The sequence below is a fragment of the Melospiza melodia genome, chromosome 8 (genome assembly GCF_035770615.1).
Source record: "Melospiza melodia melodia isolate bMelMel2 chromosome 8, bMelMel2.pri, whole genome shotgun sequence".
Taxonomy (NCBI): Eukaryota; Metazoa; Chordata; class Aves; order Passeriformes; family Passerellidae; genus Melospiza; species Melospiza melodia.
Window position 1 is genome coordinate 28317076 of NC_086201.1, and position 20934 is coordinate 28338009.

Consider the following 20934-nt stretch of genomic DNA (forward strand, 5'->3'; position numbering starts at 1 on the left):
AGGATGGGCAGCTTTCTCCAGAAGAGGCTATGAACCTTTTCCCTGAGCAGTCCAGTGACTACAGGATCAGCCAGACAATCACAGTAACTTTCCATGGAATCCCCCAATCCACTGTTTTGTTTTTAGTATTGCTCCCACCTGACTCCCTGGACATAAATGTAGGACAGAGCATTTATGTTGGTTTTGAATTGTTTAAGCAGCCCTGTTAAGCCAAGTATTTTGACAGCTTCCTTTTCAGAATTTCTTTTAGAGGCTTGTAGTGTTGTCTGCTGAACTGAAAGGAATACTAAAACACAAAAGCAATCAAACCTTAAGAAACTCAACAAAAATATCTGCTCCTTGAATTTTTTTTTTATTTTCTGAAGGCTCCTTATGTATAAGGAACATACATAAAATGAACACAACACCGTTGACAATGAACAAAACAGCATTTGATAATTTCCAGCTTTATAAAATTTTTTAAAAATGATTTAGTTATAACAAAAAAAAACAATAGCTCAGCAAGTTATCTTATTGGACCATTATCACATTTTAAACCATAGACTCAGTTGTTAATGGGGAGAGGAAAGAAAAAAATAATAAAAAAAAATCACACTGCATCTAGCAACTACAACATTTTCTAAGCATAATCACAGCGGATTGAGTGCAATGTGATTTACATCAGAATTCATATGGGATGTCACACAGTGACAGCATTGTAAAATATACAAGTAACATTTATGCCCTCCAACAAATACAAGTTAAATGAGACTCTGGATTCAAGCCAAATGGAATGTTGAAGCCAAGTAGAAATGTAGTGGAATTCAGATTGTCTGTAACATGACTCAGAAGTGTACATTAGAATCATCTGGAATTCAATACTGGTGGAAACACAGAGAAGTCACAGCTGTTACACTGCTCTGTTACACTTGCAATAAATACTAGAAAATAAAAGTAAACAATCTATATTCCATGAAAAATATAGTACCTACCTTCAACGACCATGTTTTTCCCTTGTCTGAAGATGGTCTTGGAAGGAAGTTAACTATTTTCCTACAGAGGCAGTGTATTGAGCTATAACCACATTCCAACTAACACAACAGTAAATATACTACCGGAAATACAGAAATCTTCATTTGAAAAGAATTAAGAGAAATAAATCTTAAAAAAAATAATTGGACAAAACATCAGCTGCATAATGACCCCCTTATATTTCAGAATTAACAGAAAAGAAAAAAAACTTAAGTCAGTCAGTTTAATACAAAGGAAACAGAGATTGTTTAAACTCAGCTCTTCAGAAGGTATCCAGGAAGTTTTGTCTCATTGACTTAACATGGGCACTATGCAAAAATGTCATCCAGGAGTTTTACACTGCAGAAATTCAGCAATCTGAAGCTAACAACAGTGTGTTTGGTAATTAGGGTTCTACACTAAATATGTTTAAAGAGGAAAAAAGAAAACCTGAGTTCAGAACATCAAATGGCCACATGCCTGAACTCTGGGCTTTTGGCTTCTTCACTGAAGAAACTGCACCCTTCTTTGAAATGGACCCTTAATACTGTTTCCTGATACTGCATTAGGAAGAAATACTGGCAACCAACTGATACCTTTAAAACACATGAGCTGCTCTCAGTAAAAGCTAAAACTGACGAATGAAGCTTCCAAAGGAAAGGGCCACAGGAAACAGGGGAAGTTGAAATGGAATGCAGAGACCCACTGGCTCTCATTAAAGGTGTCAGGATTAAGTGTTTTTAGCAGCTACACTGGCACCAAGCAGACCGGAACTTTAAACTTACGGCACACAGTCAAAGTACAGCTTTTACCTGGCACACACAGTAGAGAGACAAACTGGATGTTTGGGAAAAAAGCTACTACCATGCTTAGGACTGGTACTACAGAATCAACTTGCACTCCCCACAGACTTACAATTTATTTCTTTTTAAGGAGATGGGTACAAGAAGAACTAACTCATGTCTGGCAATAAATGCCTGTCAGCACAATCTGATCTAGGACAGCTGGTCCCAGCAAGTTAAGGCCCAAATTTTCAGTCTATTCTTCTAAATGACACATACCATGGTTCTACCACATCTGCTTTTTAATAATCTAATTTAAATACCAAAATTGTAAAAAAATATCATAGAAATGAACTCCTTTATACTGGAAGTAGAAATCTTCTTACATATTCTTTACTGCCAGAAATGGCTGGTGTCACAATGTCTGATATCAAGGCATTGAAGGAACAGATTTGATGCGCTGTTACAGTATCGTAAAAACCCTACCAGTACAACATCCACAGAGCATAATTTAACCCTTGTGTCCAGCTTCAGCAACTAGCATCTTGCACCTTGGTTTAACATGAAGAGGAGAAAACAGTCCAAAATAATAATTTTAAAAAATGGAGAAATTCCCACATGGATTCTCTTGTTAAAAGAGTTTGCACAAATTCACAGCCACAATTCTTCAGTAGTTTATGCTGCAAGTGGCACACAATACATGTTTAGCGTCTGTAAGAAAGAACCAGAAACAGCTCAATAACTCCAAGGTCAGGGATTTCCCCAAGCTAACACTAATTCTACTGCATTTTGCATTTTCCTACTAATATAAAGGAACAAACATCAAATAAATCTCAGCTGGGGAAAAACATCATCAAACTGACCCTCGACAGAAGTTACACTTTGCAGAGTACACAGCATCAGCCTGCCTTCTTACACAGGAGCTTTGCAATGGTGGTGTGCAGCTTAACACAGCTTGTAAGAATTTAAACAGTGTTTAGGCTTGGGGCTTCTTTTTAAAAATTTAAGCCAGCACAGTGGTTTCCAGTCATGTCCTGCTGTAAGACAGAATACTTCAAGTCACCACTACGCAGAAAGATCAGCACAGGATTAATACACACATATATATACAGAGGTGCACACACACATGTATGTGTGCACCTCTGTCTATATCTACACAGATCTATACATACATAGAGCTGTGAGCTACTCAAGACTCATGTGGCACTAAAAGTTTCCTCGGGTTCCTTGCACAGGTGTGAGTTTCAGCTGCAACATCTGGGTTCTGTCCAAGTGCACTAATGGAATGGTCTTTTCCCAAATGAGATCTTTTCCTGTACTTTTTCTTTCTTAAGCAAGCAGTGCTCCCTATACAGCACCCTGACCTTGGCCCTTATTTCTCAGATTTAGGGTTTCCTAAACGTCGCTCACTGGAGTTTAGGAGTTGTGTTGGGTAAGCTCATCTGATGGGATCAGAGAAAAGCAGAAGCCACTCTAGGCAGAAGGGAATCTCCTGTCCTTGTGTAAGCAGTGCAAGCACCACGTGTCCTCTGAGCAGTGTGCACACAGCCACACAGTGCAGATTCAAAGCCAGACAGCAACAGATTGGAACCACAGTGATTACCAGCATCAGGTCAAAACTGGATGTCAAGCACTATTTTGTCTTCATAGAGGGCAATCACCAGCATGATGGCAAATCCAAGAAGCAGGCCTAGATTCTGAAGAATAAACTGCCCCACAGGACAGTAACCATGCTCTTCATTATCTCCATCTCCATGAAGCATTTCTGGAAGCTAAAAGATACAGAGTAATTGAGGAAGTTATTTCACCTCTTTTCCATTTATACACTGAGAAGTTTACAAGATTATATTGTCAAGGATAAACACTCCAGGTTCAGATATAAAACCAATACACTAAGATACCGCTTAAACTCTACTGAACAACTACGTTCAATAAAAACACAATTATGTAATGTATTTACAAAACAAACTAAAAATGCCTTTCCTTGAACTTTCACTGGAGTATCCATGTAATTGAATATTAAGTTCCTCAAGATAGGGTTCAGCCCAATATTCTTCAAGTTCCGCTCTTTTAATTTTAAAAGAATTCAAGTCATGCTCAAATAAACATATGTCTTTGATTAACCTAGCCATACTCACATACACATCCCTTTTAAATATGGGGTGGTGTAGAGAATGGACAGAAAAACACACCTCTGTGAACCTCTGCTTACAGCCAGGGAGGAGTCAAAATCTATTCTTATTGTGTGCCAGGTAAAGATGTCTTTGAGAACAAGGCTGATTATGCAAACACCAAGACAAAACTGATTCCGTTTCAAGTGTCTCTTGCAGAAGCTTTCCACTAATGGGACTTTGACTGTTTGGTTACTACTATGATGGCTGAGGGAAAGAAAAAGCAATGAAGGAATGAAAGTACTGCCTTCCATTCCTTTATCCATGACATCTTCACTCAAAGGATAGGAAATAACTATCAGACACAGAGCTGACAAGAAAGTGATATATCAGGCATTATAGGCTACTATAGAACACCTGAAGTTGCAAGAAGGAACACTCTACCCAGAGATTCTATTTAACAATTTAGCAGGCCTCGAAAAGGATTTATTCACCTATTAATAGGTTAGACAGACTTTATAACAACAATATATTTACAAATTAAAGTCTCCATAATGAAGTGGAGAGCGTGACAAAGTACCCCAAAAGTGCAAAACAATCTCATCACCTTTGGGCTGGTAAAGACAAGAAGTGAGACAACTGCCTTATTTAAATGAAGCTCTGAAGCAGCTTAGAGGAGAGAAATCAAGACTGAATATAGGCTGGTAACATGTGCACAGCAGCACTGAAGGGTCTGATCTATGGTGCACACACACTTAGGATAATGCACCTAACACAGTGCGAGTTCTGGAAGCAGCAGCATTTTTCCACCAGGTAATTCTTTAAAAGCTACTCACCACATCAGCAGCTGCTCATAGTAAAAGTTCAGAGTCAACTTTCCAGACCGAATAGATGAGGATGAAGTGTCAGTGCAGACTGAGCCTGAGCAGCAGACTGCAGTGCAGCAGCCCCAAAGCCCCACGTTCCCACCCCGAAGGCCCAGCCCAGCGCAGGAGCCGTACCATGTCGACCAGGGCCACGTAGAGGAACATGCCGGCGGTGACGGCGAAGATCCACAGGGTGATGTTGTTGGCGTACTGGCCCACGGCCGTGCCGATCAGCATGCCGATGTAGGCCATCATGGCCGACAGCAGGTTGTACACGATGGCCTGCTTCACCGTCATCCCCGCCTTCAGCAGCACCGCAAAGTCACCTGCGGGGACAGCACGGCTCTCAGTGCCGCTGCCAGCAGCGCAGACACCCCTCAGCAGAGAGCGCTGCTGCTGCACGGGAACCGACCCCCCCGGGAGAGCTGCACTCAGGCACAGCCATCCCCTGAATAACGTGACTGAAAGGTGCCTGCTCATCCTGCTGACTGATTGTCACAAAGGCAGCAGGGATTAACTGTGAAGGGTGAATGCGGGAGTCTGGGTCTGCTCTTCCCACAGAGAACACACCCCTGTGCACACACTCTGAAGTTCTCCATGGCACATAAAACCAGAGGCTTAGTTAGGAACAATACCTGTGAAAATTCCTCTTAGCTACACACACCTCATTATGCAAATCCAGGAAGAGGAAAATGAGGCATTTGTCCCCACAGAAGATGACAATGAATTTGAATTTGAGCACTAGGAAGAGTTACATTCACAAAGAATGACTTCACATCCACCCTGAATCAGTTTTCTGGGTAAAGGCATGCCAGGGTAATGTGTTTTATTCTGAATTCAGGACAGCTCTGCTAATTTAGGTGCTAAAGTAAATATTCTGTAAAAATCAAGACTTCAGTCCTGTAAGCAGCTCTAATAGTTTTACTTCATTCAAACTGAATTCTTGTGATCATGAGAAGTGTGAGATGATATACAGAAATCAGGACAATTAATGTAGTATTCTTATGTAATGTTCTTATATCCATGCCTGAAATTATCTGCCTAATCTAGAATCAAAAATTAGAATCAAAACATATCAAAATTTTTAAAAAATATAAAAAAATAGGTATAAACTACTCACCCCTTATACAAGGTTCATTTCATCGTGCTGTGCTGTCAAGTTCTAAGCATTGTAATATACATTGCAATCCTTTATCTATTGCAGCAGCTTCACTTAACTAATGATTGTACAGCACAGGTCAAACCATGAACACCTGCTCTATTTATTTCCCCCCATGCCCACGATTTACCTATAGCTCAGGAGCTGCCTAAATAAAATGCTTTCCCTCATCACCTCTAAGGTTTTTGAAGTGCTTGTTTTACCTCTCTTTTGATCATTCAGACCCAGCAGCTCTCAAGTGAGCAAGCTGTGAGTACATACATAGGTCTGTCTAGCACAACTTCACATCAGTGGAAAACCAGAAAATTCCTCCTCTCTCTGGATGCTCTTTTTAAACTCTCAGGGTGCAGTAAATTTTCATGCAATGTGAAAACAACAGGTTTCACCATGGTTAGCTGCCTCCAGAAGAAATGCTTCAATTAGGGGGACAAGAATCAATGGCACTGGTAACAGCGCCTACAGGCTTTACCCTAAATGGCCACACCTGCTGAACTTGGCCACAGTTGGAACAAAGCCTCTTCTGAAGACCCCCACATGGAATTTTACTTCTGTAAACTTGTGTTTACTTATGTGACTTAACTTTGTGTAAGACAATGCCACACAGAGTAGTGTGAAACTCTAGAAAATGTAGAGCTATGTAAAATGTATGCTCCTAAGAATATTTTTAAAACATGCTCAAAAAGCTTTACAGAAGTGCTGTAACTAGACACTACCAACATAATCCTGTAGCAGTACCTACTCTGAAGCAATATTTCTCCCTCACTCTTTGAAGTTCTGGTCACCTCTGCAGCTTCTGCACTTCATTGTGCTTATCATAGTATTACAACAACTTTTAGATAAGGATTTTGTACAGATGGAGCACAGTTTCTACACTTAGTTACCTAATTCATGGGGAAGCTCGTGACAAAATACTGCTATAGATGTACTAATTCCTCCTGTCAGTCCAGCACTAAAAGCTGCTCCTAGAAAAAAAAAGGAAAAAAAATTAAAATTATATTTCACTATTTTCACGTCAGAAAATCAATTGACTTTGCAGAGCTGACACCCTTCTGTTAGAATGCACACTAATATCTTTCAGTATGTCTGTGTCCTGTCTGTATACAAAGGAAGCACCCTGGATGTGCATTACCACTGCAGGCTTCATTACTCATTTATCTGCAAGACAAACCCTGGAGAGGAGAACACAACTGGCCAAAAACGAGACATAAAGACAGCAAGCCAATAAATAACACCACTTTTAGGACCTCTCCAGTACATGAGGGCAGTTGGGAATGTACATGAGCAAGAGTCTGGCTCTCTCCTTTCCAGCTTGGAAATCCAAACTAATGTTTAACCCATAACCTCTCTAGCTCCTTTGTACTTATTTTCAGAGAACATATCAGCAATATTAGTAAGCCAGACCTGGAAAATAAGGGTAAAAACATTGCCATAAATATCTTCCAGTACTTTTGCATAAGCTAATTGAATTCAGTCAACTTTAATGTCATACCTTAAATAATTCTGAGATGAGAAAACTGGTATTAAATTTCTGTACTGTAGCAGAGAAAAGCACAAAAAGAGCCTGCAGTGAGCAGTCTAAACAGGCTGCATAAAGCAGAAAGAAAAGACAGTCTGAAGACAGAGGGGGAATTTAACTTTCCTCTGGATTCCTCATAGCTCGATACATTAAAAAGATGACCATGCTTTTCTAAAATCTACATTTTACCACAAATTCAGCTGTTTGGGCTTGACCCAGAAATATTCAGAAATGGAATTTCAATACTGTGAAGTTCTCAACAGAAGGCATGGCAATTGTTTTTGGCCTTAAAAGCCATTGTCTAAATGTCTTACCTGTTTTATGTGAAAATGAAGCAACAAGTTAGTTTTTAAGAAGTTTAGTTTCTTTAGAAGTTGTCATAAGGAAGTGGAGAAACTGTAGTAGATTCCATTGTTAATTAGAGACCTGGACAATTGCTTATGCCCCATCCTTCAAAATGGGTGTGTCCCTTCTGCCATTAGTTCAGAACCCTGTGTACCCTTACTCTTAAGCAGCTACCTTAGTAAAAAGTCCAAAGTGTCCACTTCAGTCCTCTCACCATTTTCCTGACTTGTATATCCAAATTAATACACTTTACAATTCAAATCACATTTAGAACATTGTGTGACTCCAAGTTGATTTAATAAATCTAATAAAATCTGTTTGGTACTTCCAATTTCTTCTGCACTTGGCTAGAAATAAATCTATACTAACTGTGAGCCAAAATAATATTTTGCTTAAACAAAGATTAAATTATCCTGAGTAATACTTTAAAAATATTATTTGTCACCTGACTCACAGTGTATTTTTATTTGCAGGTACTGTGTAATTCTATGTATTAAGAATAATATAAATAGTATTACTATTATTGTTAGTAAATATCATTCTAAATAAGGCTGAAAGGCATTTATTTATAATTCTAAGGCAACTGAGACCCAAAGAAGAAAGGTGGGTTACTGTGCTCCATAAATCCCAAGGTTTGCATGCACCAGTCTCTCCTTGGCAGAGACTGTGATTGTCACTGCTACTGATACGCTAATTTTAGTGCAAATAGCACAGAATGCTAACAAAAGGTAAACTATTACAATTGACAGCCTTTTTATTTCTGCTCTGCAGGAGACTGAACAATGGCAGTAACCACAGGTGCTAACTGGAAGCCTTACCTGTGATTACTGCTAAGTCAAATATTAGCAGAGTTACTAAAGGTAAGGAGAAACTGTTGAGAAATACTCAGTGCTTTTGCTTACCGATTGCTAAGCCATCACTAAAGTTGTGAATGCCATCTCCCATAATTACCATCCAAGCAATATTAGCTATCCCAGTATCTTTCAGGTCTTTTCCAGAATGACAGTGGCCATGGGAATGATGGGAATGTTTGTGATGCCAGTGGTGACTGTGTTTTCTAGCTATCATTTTATCTTCTCCATGGCTGTCATACTCGGAATCGTGCAGCTCGTGCTCTTGGGCGCCGTGGGCGACGTCGTTGTGAGAGTGGCGCAGGTTGTTCTCCTCTTCTGCAGACAGGTAGTTCTTGGCAGGGGGCTCCAGCTGCCCGTCCAAGTCAGTCAGTTCAGTTTCATTCAGTCGGTCTTCAGACAAAACTGAGTCATCTGCTCCTGCATCCAGTCAGTTGGGAGAGACACTGAGTTAATTCCTGTTTAACCAGCAACCCCTGCACCCCTGGCCTAAGGGTTAACTGCTCTGGGAAAGCAAAACAAGTATTTTAGCACATCCCACTCTAGCAACTTGGTTGTCAGCATTCAATCTGAAAACTAAGTCTGTCATTGAGACATTTTGTCACAAATGTGCATGTACAATCTATAAAATTCTCCACTGCAAGGCAGCAGCACTGCATCCATAGCGCTCAAAGCCAGTTTTAGCCCAGCCTACGCTCATGCCTGTAATTTTGCTACTAACAAAGTTTATGGTTCAACACTGGCAAAGGAGAGTTGCCAGAATGATGATAATGTCTTAGAGCTTTGGATGGGATCTGAATGGTTTAGCAAACCCCACCTGCCTCTGTCTGCATGTGCCCATACATGTCATAGCTCAGCCTCCACTGTCATGGAGACATTTCAAATGTATGTTCCAACCCCTGCACTGCTGAAAACTTTCCATGTTCTGTGTCAGTGCCCCAAAGCCCATTTGAGATTGTTTACATGGAGAAGGTTGCAGTCCTAACCCTCTCTTCTACAAACCAATCACATTAAATAAACCTAATTTGTGCAAATAGGTTCTTCATCAACAAATTAATTGTGCTGCCCTGCAGGCAACAGAATCGGAAGGTTATGATGCAAAGCCTTTGCCCTTCTCTCCCCCTGTGAGAAGGGAGATAGAGCATTTCTTCTGGGTACACGCAGAATGAGCGTCCACAGCCTGTCATGAAGGAACAGTGTGCAAAAGTTGTTTTGGATACTTGAGGAGTATTCAGGATGCTTGGCTGTATTTGTGGAAAGAAACAGATTTTGTTTATCTGTAACTGGTCAGATGTTGGGATCTTTAAAGTGGAAGATATCCCCATTTATTGTGTGGGTGTTCTTTTTTTATCTAATTTTTGCCAGGGCTGAGCTAGTCAGTAACAGCTTAACCAAAACACCAGAAACACCCTGAAAACAAACAAACAAACAAACAAACAAGCAAGCAAACAAACAAACTCCCAAAGACCCACAGCCACCCAAAACATGACTGCTTCAGAAGTCTGAGAACCATCTCTATGGCTTATTAGGAAATGTTCATAGTGCTCTCAGATCTAAAGAAAACAAAATAAAAAAGATTTAATAGGGAAAAGCCGATTAAGTCTTATTAACAATGATTTGCATAATAGCAGCAAAACTGTACAAGAGGTTACATGCTACACACCATGCCCCAGTAACCTGCTCCTACTTTGGATCTCCCAGTCAGAGAATTCTGACAGTAACTGCCTACCTGCAAGGGGTTTCAGCTGAAGCCAGTCAGCATCTGGTCTGTTATTTAATTTGTGATCAGAGAGTTTCCTTCCAATTGGTGATTCTTCCGGCTGGGGTTTTTTGCACCATTTCTGCTTACTCTGCAACAGAAAACAGGTAACATCTGGTTTGTGACAGGACATTGATGGAAATAACAGGGACTGAAACGCTGTCCAAAAATCTCCTAAATAGATCAAGCTACTCTCTCTTACCATGTATGACAGAAATATGTTACTTCAGAATATTGATCTTTATAAGGCTCAGCAACAATCCCTATTCCAGTGGGAGTTCTTAGCTACTTACCATGGAATCTCACTCCCAAACTCTTAGAGAGATATATTTCACTTTAGTCAGAGGGGATATTCTGACAAGGATTGCTCTTATAGCTGAGAAATGCAGCTATTAGATTTGTTCAAGAAAGCAAACTTGCAGCAAGAACAGCTCCTCTAATTTGTTCAACTTTATTTTTTTTATATTCCTGTAACTTCCTTGTACTTCCCTTTAAGAAAGCAGCAAGCTTTTCTCTATCTGCAGTCCATAGAGCAGATCCCAAGGATTTGCCAGAGCAGCCTAGGAGATTTAATTATTTAATTCATCTCAAAGAAGTTATGCATGATACAACAGTTTTCATCCTTTTATCAGAAGATCTAAGAAATGCCTCCTCCAACACACAAAATCTTCTGCTGCCTGTCCAGCTCAGACACCAAGTCTGACATGAAAACAGAGAAGCCGAAAAGTTTTCACAGTCATTTTGGGAGAAGCAAGTTGGATTTCACCAAAATAATTTTCTCCTCAGAGGTGAATGTCAAAGGCAAAGGCTAAAACTGAATTTTCATCCACACTCACACTCCCCGGGGTACTTGCTCTCCTTTTATACCCCCACCACAAATACAGAGTGCTCCCACCACTAAAAATCCACTCATTTTTTGAGAAACAAGTTAAAATTTGACCGGCAATTTACAGAAAGCAGATCTGAAAATTTTAGCATTTTTTTGATGTGGAAAACATGGACACCTCTGTTACAGTGGCATTGTTAGGTAAGAGCATACTGCTAAATTTCTTGTCAATTGTCTGACAATTGCTGGTTCTACAACCAGATCTTTCTTACCTGATGCTTTCTTCTGTTTTTGCAAATAAACCTAGGAAGCTTTAGATGCAGCTTCCTCCATCAGATTTCTACACTGTTCTCCCAAGTTCCCTTGTTGAGAAAAGCAACTTCTTTAGGAAAGGGATCCCTCACATAACATCAGACAGAATACACAGCAGCAGCAGCATTTGTTCACAGAGCAAGCACAATTCCTCAGCACTCACAAGGTAGCTTTAAGGAACACGTTTTTGAACAGCAAACAATTTCAGCACCTACCTTCTGTTTATTGTAATGTTTGTACATTCTTATACAGTGCTCAATGATGAAGAGAACATAAATGCCTCCAAGTGCCAAGAGCCCCTTGAGCACGGGGTCATTTTCCTCCAGGAAGCCCTCGGCGTGCACGGCGTGTGCGTGGCCGTGCCGGTGCGAGTGCCTGTGCTCGTGCACGTGCCCTTGGCCATGGTGGTGGCTGTGGTTGTGGCCTCCGTGCGACTGTGGGAGAGACAACAGTGACACCACTGGGGCAAACGTGACACTGAGGTGGCACTGGGCCAGAAGAAGCAACAGAAACCCCCACCCTGTTTTGCTTTTTCTTCACATTAACACATTTTGCACATAAGTTTTTCAATACATTATTGATTACCCTAATCAGTAAAAAAAATTCTCTGGGATTTTTTTTTTTTTTGAGGTGGTAGATTATGTAGCTTCAGCTTTTCTCTCACAATGCTGAAAATGAGACTAACACTCAGAAATATCAAAAGGAATTACCATTCTTAGTCTCCTATTAGCAACCAAGCCTTATGACTTTTTAAACTGTTACAGTCAATTACAGACTAAATTCTGATCTGAAATATGAACTTTAAAAAAACCCTAAAACCACAACCAAAAATGCGTATTAGAAGTATACAAAGAAAACATGTAAATATTAGTCTTTGTGCTAAACAATGGAGGTGACAGAATTTTAGAAAACACTTCCCCTTTTAAGAATTACAGTACACCACCATGAATTAAAAGCTTCTCACCTTCCTTAGGGAATTGCTCAATTCAGTACATGAGAGGTTACTTTCTCCCTCACATATAGCAAGCAGGCAGATTAATCCCCAGGAAATACTTTTAGGTACTGATACCCAGCTATCAGTAAACAAGAGACAGCAATACTGCTAATTTTAAAATACTCTTGTTGGGCTCCTGGGTGTTTTACAATAGTGTGACATCAGTTCAACAATGAATATGCAACTACTTTTCCCCACCTTTTGTTTAGAGAAACAACATTTCCTTCCCTTCTGTCAGCAGAAAGTCTCCAGAAGTGCTGGTGTCCCTCACAGTCAAGTCAATCTACAGGTGCATCAGTGAACCTTTCTTTATTGACACTATCAAACAATTCCTTGAAAATTCTAGACTCATTTACAATTAAGAATAAAAGGTGAGAAGACCATACTTACATGTGGCAAGAGATGGAGCAGTGCATCTCCACTCATTGTTCCTACAGCCAGAGCTACCAAGAAAGTTAGAAGAAATTTGAAGCACCATTGGTTAATGATGGGAACCAAGATCACACCTAGCAAGGAAAGCAGGCTAATGACGGTGATAGAGATGATACCACAAAACCAGGCTGTGGGAAGAAATGAACACAGAGAGGTTATCAGAACAACATCTGGAAAACTTCTAAGCCTGATTAATGACTTTCAACTATCTCTTAAGAAGGTGACTTTCCTTTAACCTAAGCTGTGTGATTGTTCATTAAAAAGATGCTGAAAAATATAAAGGCAGTACTGAAGTCCACAGCAAACCAGAACTACACAGGCTTATTCACAGCACAGTATAATGTAGTGAGACATCAGAAGACAATTAGCTAGAAAGAGCCCAGCAATTCTTCCTGATTGTTAGTTCCAGGCTTAGCTTTGTAGCCCTCCATGAAACTAAAAACTAAAGGTTTTATATTGGGACAAAGCCATCTCTACTACTTAACTCACAAGGGCTCTACAAGCACTAATGTGTATGCAACAGTTGTCTTTAATATGATTCTGATGCAAAATTTTTCTGGATTCTGTATTTCTCCCTGTTTGGAGTCACATGTTTAGTTTGGCACTGTTTATTTCTCCTGGTGCTTTGAAACATACACCTTTATTCATGAGAGGACTCAACCTTTGGCAGAGGAACTCTCACATCAAATGCTACAACACAAGCTGGAACAGCTGAAAGCAACTTGCTACCACCAAATAGCAGCATTCATTTTTTCTGAGAATCTTTACTGTTGCCATTAGAAGAAGTGATAATGGGATGTGGTACACCCAGCATACTCCTGTTAATGAGGGAAGATGTGAAAATTTCTACATGACATTGAAAAGAAGGAATTACAGAAGAAACAGATCCTATAAACAAAGAAACATGGCTCTTTCAAGCAGCATCTCACTCTAATAAAGTATTATCGTTAAGTTTTAGTACAGATGCTTTGATTTTCCTCTACAGGGTTTTTCCTAGCTCCACTTTTAATCAAAAATGGATGTCTACCACATTTTGCCAACTTTATGGTAAGTTACTGCTCCTGACTCAGAATCCCTAACATTTCCACATTTCAGAGTACAGTCTGACCTTCCTTGCATCTCTGAGGGCCCACAAGTAGGGGAAAACATCCTGGAAAATGGGGCAGGGTATGTGTGAGAGGAGAAGAAAAGAGGAACAAGTGTGTTGTAGCTGCTCAGTGTCAACATGAGGGTGAAACACCCCAAGAATTCTGTCTGTACCAAACCGACTATGGAGCAGATTTATACGACTTTGCCAACACAAGTGTGGCTGCTACAGGCTCGGTCTGGTTCAACACCAAAGCTCACAACATCTGCTGCTTTAAATTTTATTTTGGGACATTCATTCTTACTAAGTCTGTGGCTGTCATTCCACAACACTGCATAAAACAATCCAGCTGAAATGCAGGGGGTACAAGACCACATCCACTGGGAGAAAATGACTGGAAAAAACTTTTGCCAGTATGAGGTGTGCACTGACAGACATGAGCACTGAGACCATAGGAAAAGAGAGCTGGTAGCAAGGCAAAGTCTGCTGCCAGATGAGGAACTGAAAAACTGAGGCTGGAAAACAGGAATACAAAAGTAGGTGTAAAGTTGAAGCAGGACCATGGTGACCAAAATACTGCCACAGGTCCCCAGCCTGATCCCCAGAGCACTTCAGCCACGCAGCCTGGACCGAGAGGCTGTGCTGAAAACCCAGCATACACGGAGCTGTCCCTCAGTGCTCAATCTAGCACACATGCACAAGCAGCCCAGATAAAAATGACACAGCCTTTGGGCAGACACTGCCCCAAGGTGGGCACACTGGTGCTCAGTGCCAGGGTAGATGAACAACAGCCTTACATGGAGAAAAATGGAAAGGCTGAAGTTTCATCTATCACAGCAGGGTTGGCAGATACACCTCTGAGGGGCTGGAATACTCCTGTGGATGACACAGGACCTAAAGATGGCATCATGATTAAGGTAAAGCACATGGGATTAGAACATGGAATCTGTGCCCCTCTCAGATTGAGCCCCAGGGAGCACTGGCATCTGCACAGACAGAATTACAGCTTGGACTGATCTCAGACACTTCTCATCAACAGCTCTAAGCCATCTCCAGCTCTAAACTAAATGCTCCCTGTTTACTTGTGTGACTTCTACTGGCTTGATTCAGTAGCAGGGGGTGCCTTTCCTTTTCAGTTGTTTAGGGGCCTCAGTGGTGACAATGCCCCCTCCTCCAGCAGCCACACTGTGAAAGCTCAGTTCTATGGAGAAGCCCTTGAACATCCTCCATCAGAAGATGTCACAGAACTATCTGCAAGTTACAGGAAGAAAACCCAACATGGCTTCCTAAGATTTTGGCCATCAGTTAATTAAATTATCTTGCTTTAGAAAACCACAGTTAGCAGAGGTAATGGAAACCTACAGGCTGGTATCAATGAACAGAAGCAACACTGGTCTGTTAAGATTGATTGAAAGCTTTAACTGAAACTAAAGTAAACCACAGAAAGCTCAAGTTTAGAAGTGACTGCATCCTCCTAACTTTGGTGAATACTTCTATCTAAAAATGTTTATATTAGCTTAGGTGGGCACATGCTTTCATTTCCATACAGTCCTACAAGGTATAGGTTAAGTTACTCTATGACTGACATTTGCCCTACACCTCCCACAACCCCCACATTCCAATAAGGACTTGCTATTTTTTGATTCACTTCCTTACATAAGAAGGAACAATTATTATTATATCAACTGAAATCTTGCTGAAATTAATACAAGAGAATACAGGAAATTGTTATGAAGAATGATTTATCATTATCTAATCAAGCTGACTTTTTCTGCAGGTTTGAGAGCCAAATCAATGAGTTGGAACCCAAATTTTTACAGCTAACTGGCAAAAGTGTTATTTATACTCAAGGTATCAGATGCCATGTTAAATGTTCACAACAAGCTTCACTAATTTTGGAGATTAAGTCTCTTAAAATGTTAAAGGTCTTCAAACTGAGTTATTAATGAACTCCCTCTCTCATTACAGAAAAATAAAATGCAATCTTTTAAAAAGAAGCACTCATCTGTAGAAGCTTCCTAATTAAACTGGTCCAAAGCATGTGCAACATGACAGTTTTGTATAGGGTTTCAACATTTTAATTGGCAGAAAATGCTTAGAGTTGCTCTAGCAATGCTCTTGGTAGTCAGGCAGGGGTCAGCTCTTACTACAGAGACCACAGCACAAAGCAATTTGCTGTCACACAGAACATGCACTGTATCTGCTCTACAGCAATCTCTGAGCAGCTAACAAGACAGCACATGTGTCACTAGAGAAGATTTATCTATAAGAAGTTAATTACTTTAATGAATCTGCAATTGGTAAGAAAGATAACCAGCAATGCATTCTTCCCAGCAGTTATTAACATCTATGAGAATGCAGTTATTTCAAGCTTTATTTCTAATGATGCTAATATGCACCTATGTACTAATCAATCCTCACATTACCAATACTTTCATTTTCAAAATACCAACATTATATCCAAGATTTTTTAGATTTTTAATATTTTAATGCAACTAAACATCAACAGTTCCCTTATAATTTATGAAAGATAGCAGAGGCAGACATATTTAAAAGTACATTCAGTTATGAAATAACAACAGTGGATTCTACCCTTAAAGTAACTGCTTTAACAGTAGTAAAAATATGTTAACTTAGAACTATGGTGATGAGATAAGAAGTCTACTCAGTTTTACTCAGGGTACACACACAAAAAAAAATAAAACTGGCAACAGAAGATTTTGATGGAACACTTCTCATGTGCTTAGAGAGAAATAGTCAGAAAAGGGAAGTACCAGAAATGACAATTTAAATGCTCTTGTACTTGCTTATGCGTATTTTTTAAGTTCATGAAAAACTATGCATGTCAATTCTACAGCCCTGTAGCACTGCTAAAATATAAAAATAGTAAGACCTAAAGTCTCATTTTCCAGTGAATGAACTGTAATGATAGTGTTGTTCTCTAATCCTGAATTAACAGGTCCAAGTCAAATTTATTAAGAAATTTAGTGCCAAAGTAACACTGCAACTTTCCAACTTTGAGACAAACATATGGACCTCAGTCCCACTAAGAAAAAAAGACACCTACCTGATGCACCTGTTTTATCTTTATTCTCAATTGATGCATTTTTATTTCTTGCAAGATCGTCCAGCTCATCAAAATGTACAATACAGAGCCTTCTCTCAATCTGGTAGAGCAAAGCAGGACAGATGTACACGAAGAGCTCAGGAGATATTAGGGAGCTGGCTTCCAGACCATAGTACCGTAGCAGCTGTGTAGCATTTAAGCACTGCAAGCAAATTGTACAAACAAATTAAATATAAAAGCATCTATTTTCATGTATGGAAAATGCAGGATATTATTTGAGAACACAAAGCAGAAACTTTGGTCCAAATGTTCTACCAGTGCTAAAACATGTCTTAAACTGATCTAAGTGGTTTATGAGAGAAAGAAACAGTAAAAATATCTGCACTGCACACTCGAGTCTCCCCACACCTACATAACTTTTGATAGATGTCACTGAAAAGCAGTTTCCATATTCTTTACACAGTACAAGCAATGAAGAAAAAGCAACAGGTGAAGAGTGGAAATATGTAAATCCAAAATTGGTTTTTCAACACTTCTGTTTACCAACCTTCCGTGTTTTGAGTTTCACTTTTTAAGACAGTTTGAAATGCTGAACTCAGCATTCCCTTCATCCTTCTAGTTTAAAAATATGACTTTACAAGGTCCTACATCGGTACTTAACTGTAAGGGGAAGGGATTTATGGTGCTGGCAGAACTAATGAATGCTGAAGGACAGAACAGAAGAGCTTCCACCGAGCACGGTGCTACTGAAGCTACTCCTGCAATTGCTTCTTAATCTCTCAGGACAAAGATATCAGAAGTGTGCTGAAAAGATGCAGGTATTTTAGGAAAGTGTGTCTGTGCAGTTTTCAAAAATGTTAGTGATCTCAGATTCAGAACGAAGTCCAAAAAGGTGTGTGTGGTGGTAGTATTCTGGAATATTGGGAGGGGGAAAAGCTTTACAGATCAAATTCATACACTGTATTAGGCTATGGTCCCAAACATCCCCATTTATTTGTGGGTATGCACTTTCAGTTATTATGTGACAGCACCGAAAGCAAACTTACCAGCTCTCCACGTCACACTCACCTCTTCATGCTTGTGCTCATCCTCACCGTGGTCCTTGTGCCCGCGTGCCGCAGGGAGGGCGTGTTTCCTCACGCTGATCTGCTTGTGCGAGGCCTCTCGCTTGCTGGTGTGGCGGTGCCCGGTGGCAGTGCCCGCGCTGCCGTCCTGGTGGCCGTGGCCGGCGGAGCGGTCACCGCCGCGCTCGTGGTGGTGCACGTGCAGGTGAGAGGCGTCGTGGACGTGGTCGTGCTTGTGCACGCGGTTGTGCTCGTACTGATCGCCGCCGTCGTGCTCCGCGGCGTAATCCCACGTGGCGTCTCCCGACGTCTCGCTGATCTTCTTCTGCTTCTTCTTCTGCTTGCGCTGTTTGCGCTCGGGCTGCTCCTGCGTGGTGTTGGTGTCGGTGGCGGGCTCGTGGCTCTGCTCGGCGGGGTCGCCGTGCCCGCCGGCGTCGTGGCGCGAGTGGCGCGTGCCGTTGTGCTCGTGCCGGTGCGCGCGCGGGTGCTGGTGGTGCTGGTGCCGGCGGCTCTGGTTGTGCACGTGCTTGCCCTCCTCCTTCAGCGAGGGCACCGCCGCCTCTCTCTCGGCGTCACATTTGTGGTTTCTCTTTGCAGACGCACCCACCATGGTCTGGTTTTCTGAATCTGAGTGGCTGTGAGCATGGTTATGAGGATGAAAATGCTTTCCTTCCTGTACTTCCAAAGCATACAAGTGAGAAACATGATCGTGGCCAATATCATCATGATTTATCATCACTACTTTTACCTCTCCCAAACCAAGGCTTATTAACAGTTTTTCCAGGCCAAAAAAAGATAATCTTCCATTTTCACCATAGCGATCAAAAATCTTTTCAATGTAGTATTTTTGTTCATTTTCTGCTTCCAACGTTGAAAATTTACTGGGCATAGATTCTGTTCCTCCATTCTGGAAGTATGATTCATTTGAGATCTGATAGTCATTATGGTCGTGCACACGATCCTTTTTGGGACCGTTGTTGTGTCCATCTCCATGGCAATGATTGCACTGATGAAAAATAAATGTCAGCAAACAAATGATGCAAAATTTTGTGTGCATGTGTACCTTCATCTCTGTTTCCTACAAGAAACACAAAGGGATGCACTTAGCTGCAAAGCAATCTCAATGTCAATTTATATTGACATCAGTTTGGTACTTATGCCAACTGAATCACTCACAAAGCTTTTTAGATATTGGCAAGAAAAGAACGGCAATTGCAGTACTTCTACTGCAGAAATTGTGTTAATGTACTTTTCTTATCCAACATTGAGACAGACTGTGTATTTTAGAGATGTGGTTTTACAAACCATACTGACAGGAGGTGATGATAAGAAAAAGATTAACAACATTTACAGTCAGTCATATCAGAATATTTTTGTGCATATTTTCAGAGGCACCTATACTTATGATAACCTATAATATTGAAAATCTTGATAAAACACAAGCTACAAAAGAATGAAAATTATTTTAAAATAACAATGCTGTAATCTCCTGTTTACAGGGGTGACAGGCAGGTAATACAGCTGAAAACCCACACACCATTTGCTCTCTTTTTGTTCTGCTGAAGTGCCTCCACTAAACACACACTGCACAATTCCCTGGTTTGAAATCATCCATTATCAATGTACAAATAAGCTGCCATTAACTAACTTTAATGTATTGCTTATATGTTCATATTTTTAGTACTTTTCACTTACATTGGTTTACTGACTTCAAAGATCTAGGTGGACAGCCATTTAAAAGTAGGGTTATATGGAAAACATCTGCTTATGCAACTCAAAAAATACTGTTAATGCTGACAACTGTTGAGCTGAAAGCACTTAGGGCTGAATTTTAGAAATTATATCATTGGGACAATGTGGTTTTCAATTCAGTGTTACATGTAAAAAACTTACAATTCAACACCAGGTTATGAAGGAGACACTGCAAAAGCTTTTCTTGTGTTCAGAATTGAAAACAAGCCACCATTTTACCCTGCAGCAAATGCAGGAATGTGAGGGGACAGGACACAGGCCAGCTGTGCTTTAAGCTCTTACTCCTGCCAGTGGTTTCAGTTCCTGACGTGCACCTTGACTGGAGCTGCCGCTGGCCCTCCACTCCCAGACACGAGTGACCCGCTCAGCACATCCTGACGTGCCACTGACTCTCACACGGGACAGGAGAAATTTGCTTGTCCTACCCAAGCCCCCACAGCTGCTCACTTAAGTGTGCTTTGTGAAACTGGCCAGGAAAGTGCTCTGCAGCAAACTACAAACATTTGAAGTCCATTTTACTTTCTCAAAATATCTGTTGGAAGCTCCTATAGTTTTAACAGGTCAGCAAAGAAAAGGAAGGAGCTGCCGTCTAAGGACTTTATATGGTAAATAAATGTGTCAACACAGAAGACTGGGAAAAAGTCTTTCTCTTGTTAATCTCTACAAATCCCAAATATGAAAATTCACTTTTTCACTGGAGCTTCAAAAACGTACACATTTTTTTAAAAAAGCAAAACTCTTTTGCAATGCTGTCCCATTTAAAAACATAAGCCCAGAAGAATATCTGGGCTTGTTTTTAAATGCAAAATGTAGGCATCTGCATCAAAATTGATTCTATGGATGTCAGATAGGTCAGTGGCTACTCACTGTACATTAGTGGCTTATTTTTATAAAGAACTGGTCAATTATCAGTCTGGAATAACCACAATTTATCTCCAGTCCCCTACATTCCAGTTACTGATTTCAAGGCTGTGATAAACTTTTTCAACTAGTTCAGTATGGTAAGTTCACCCCCAAAATT

At 40.5% G+C, this 20934-nt stretch overlaps 1 protein-coding gene across 11 annotated transcripts in view; it reads right to left on the minus strand.

Moving 5' to 3' along the window:
* Nucleotides 1–331: 331 nt before the first annotated feature.
* Nucleotides 332–20934, minus strand: part of SLC39A10 (solute carrier family 39 member 10) — a 90994-nt gene continuing 70391 nt past the window's right edge. For 10 of the 11 annotated variants that reach the window (XM_063162483.1, XM_063162487.1, XM_063162485.1 and 7 more), the window contains 9 exons: nucleotides 18166–19239; nucleotides 17098–17299; nucleotides 12902–13071; nucleotides 11733–11951; nucleotides 10350–10470; nucleotides 8672–9040; nucleotides 6790–6870; nucleotides 4885–5075; nucleotides 332–3544 (listed from right to left, as the gene is read on the minus strand). In XM_063162483.1, coding sequence (XP_063018553.1) covers nucleotides 3386–3544; nucleotides 4885–5075; nucleotides 6790–6870; nucleotides 8672–9040; nucleotides 10350–10470; nucleotides 11733–11951; nucleotides 12902–13071; nucleotides 17098–17299; nucleotides 18166–19230 — 2577 coding nt within the window. In that variant the 5' untranslated portion in view covers nucleotides 19231–19239 and the 3' untranslated portion in view covers nucleotides 332–3385. The remainder of the gene's footprint in view (nucleotides 3545–4884; nucleotides 5076–6789; nucleotides 6871–8671; nucleotides 9041–10349; nucleotides 10471–11732; nucleotides 11952–12901; nucleotides 13072–17097; nucleotides 17300–18165; nucleotides 19240–20934) is intronic. The other variant, XM_063162476.1, reaches the window with a different exon arrangement.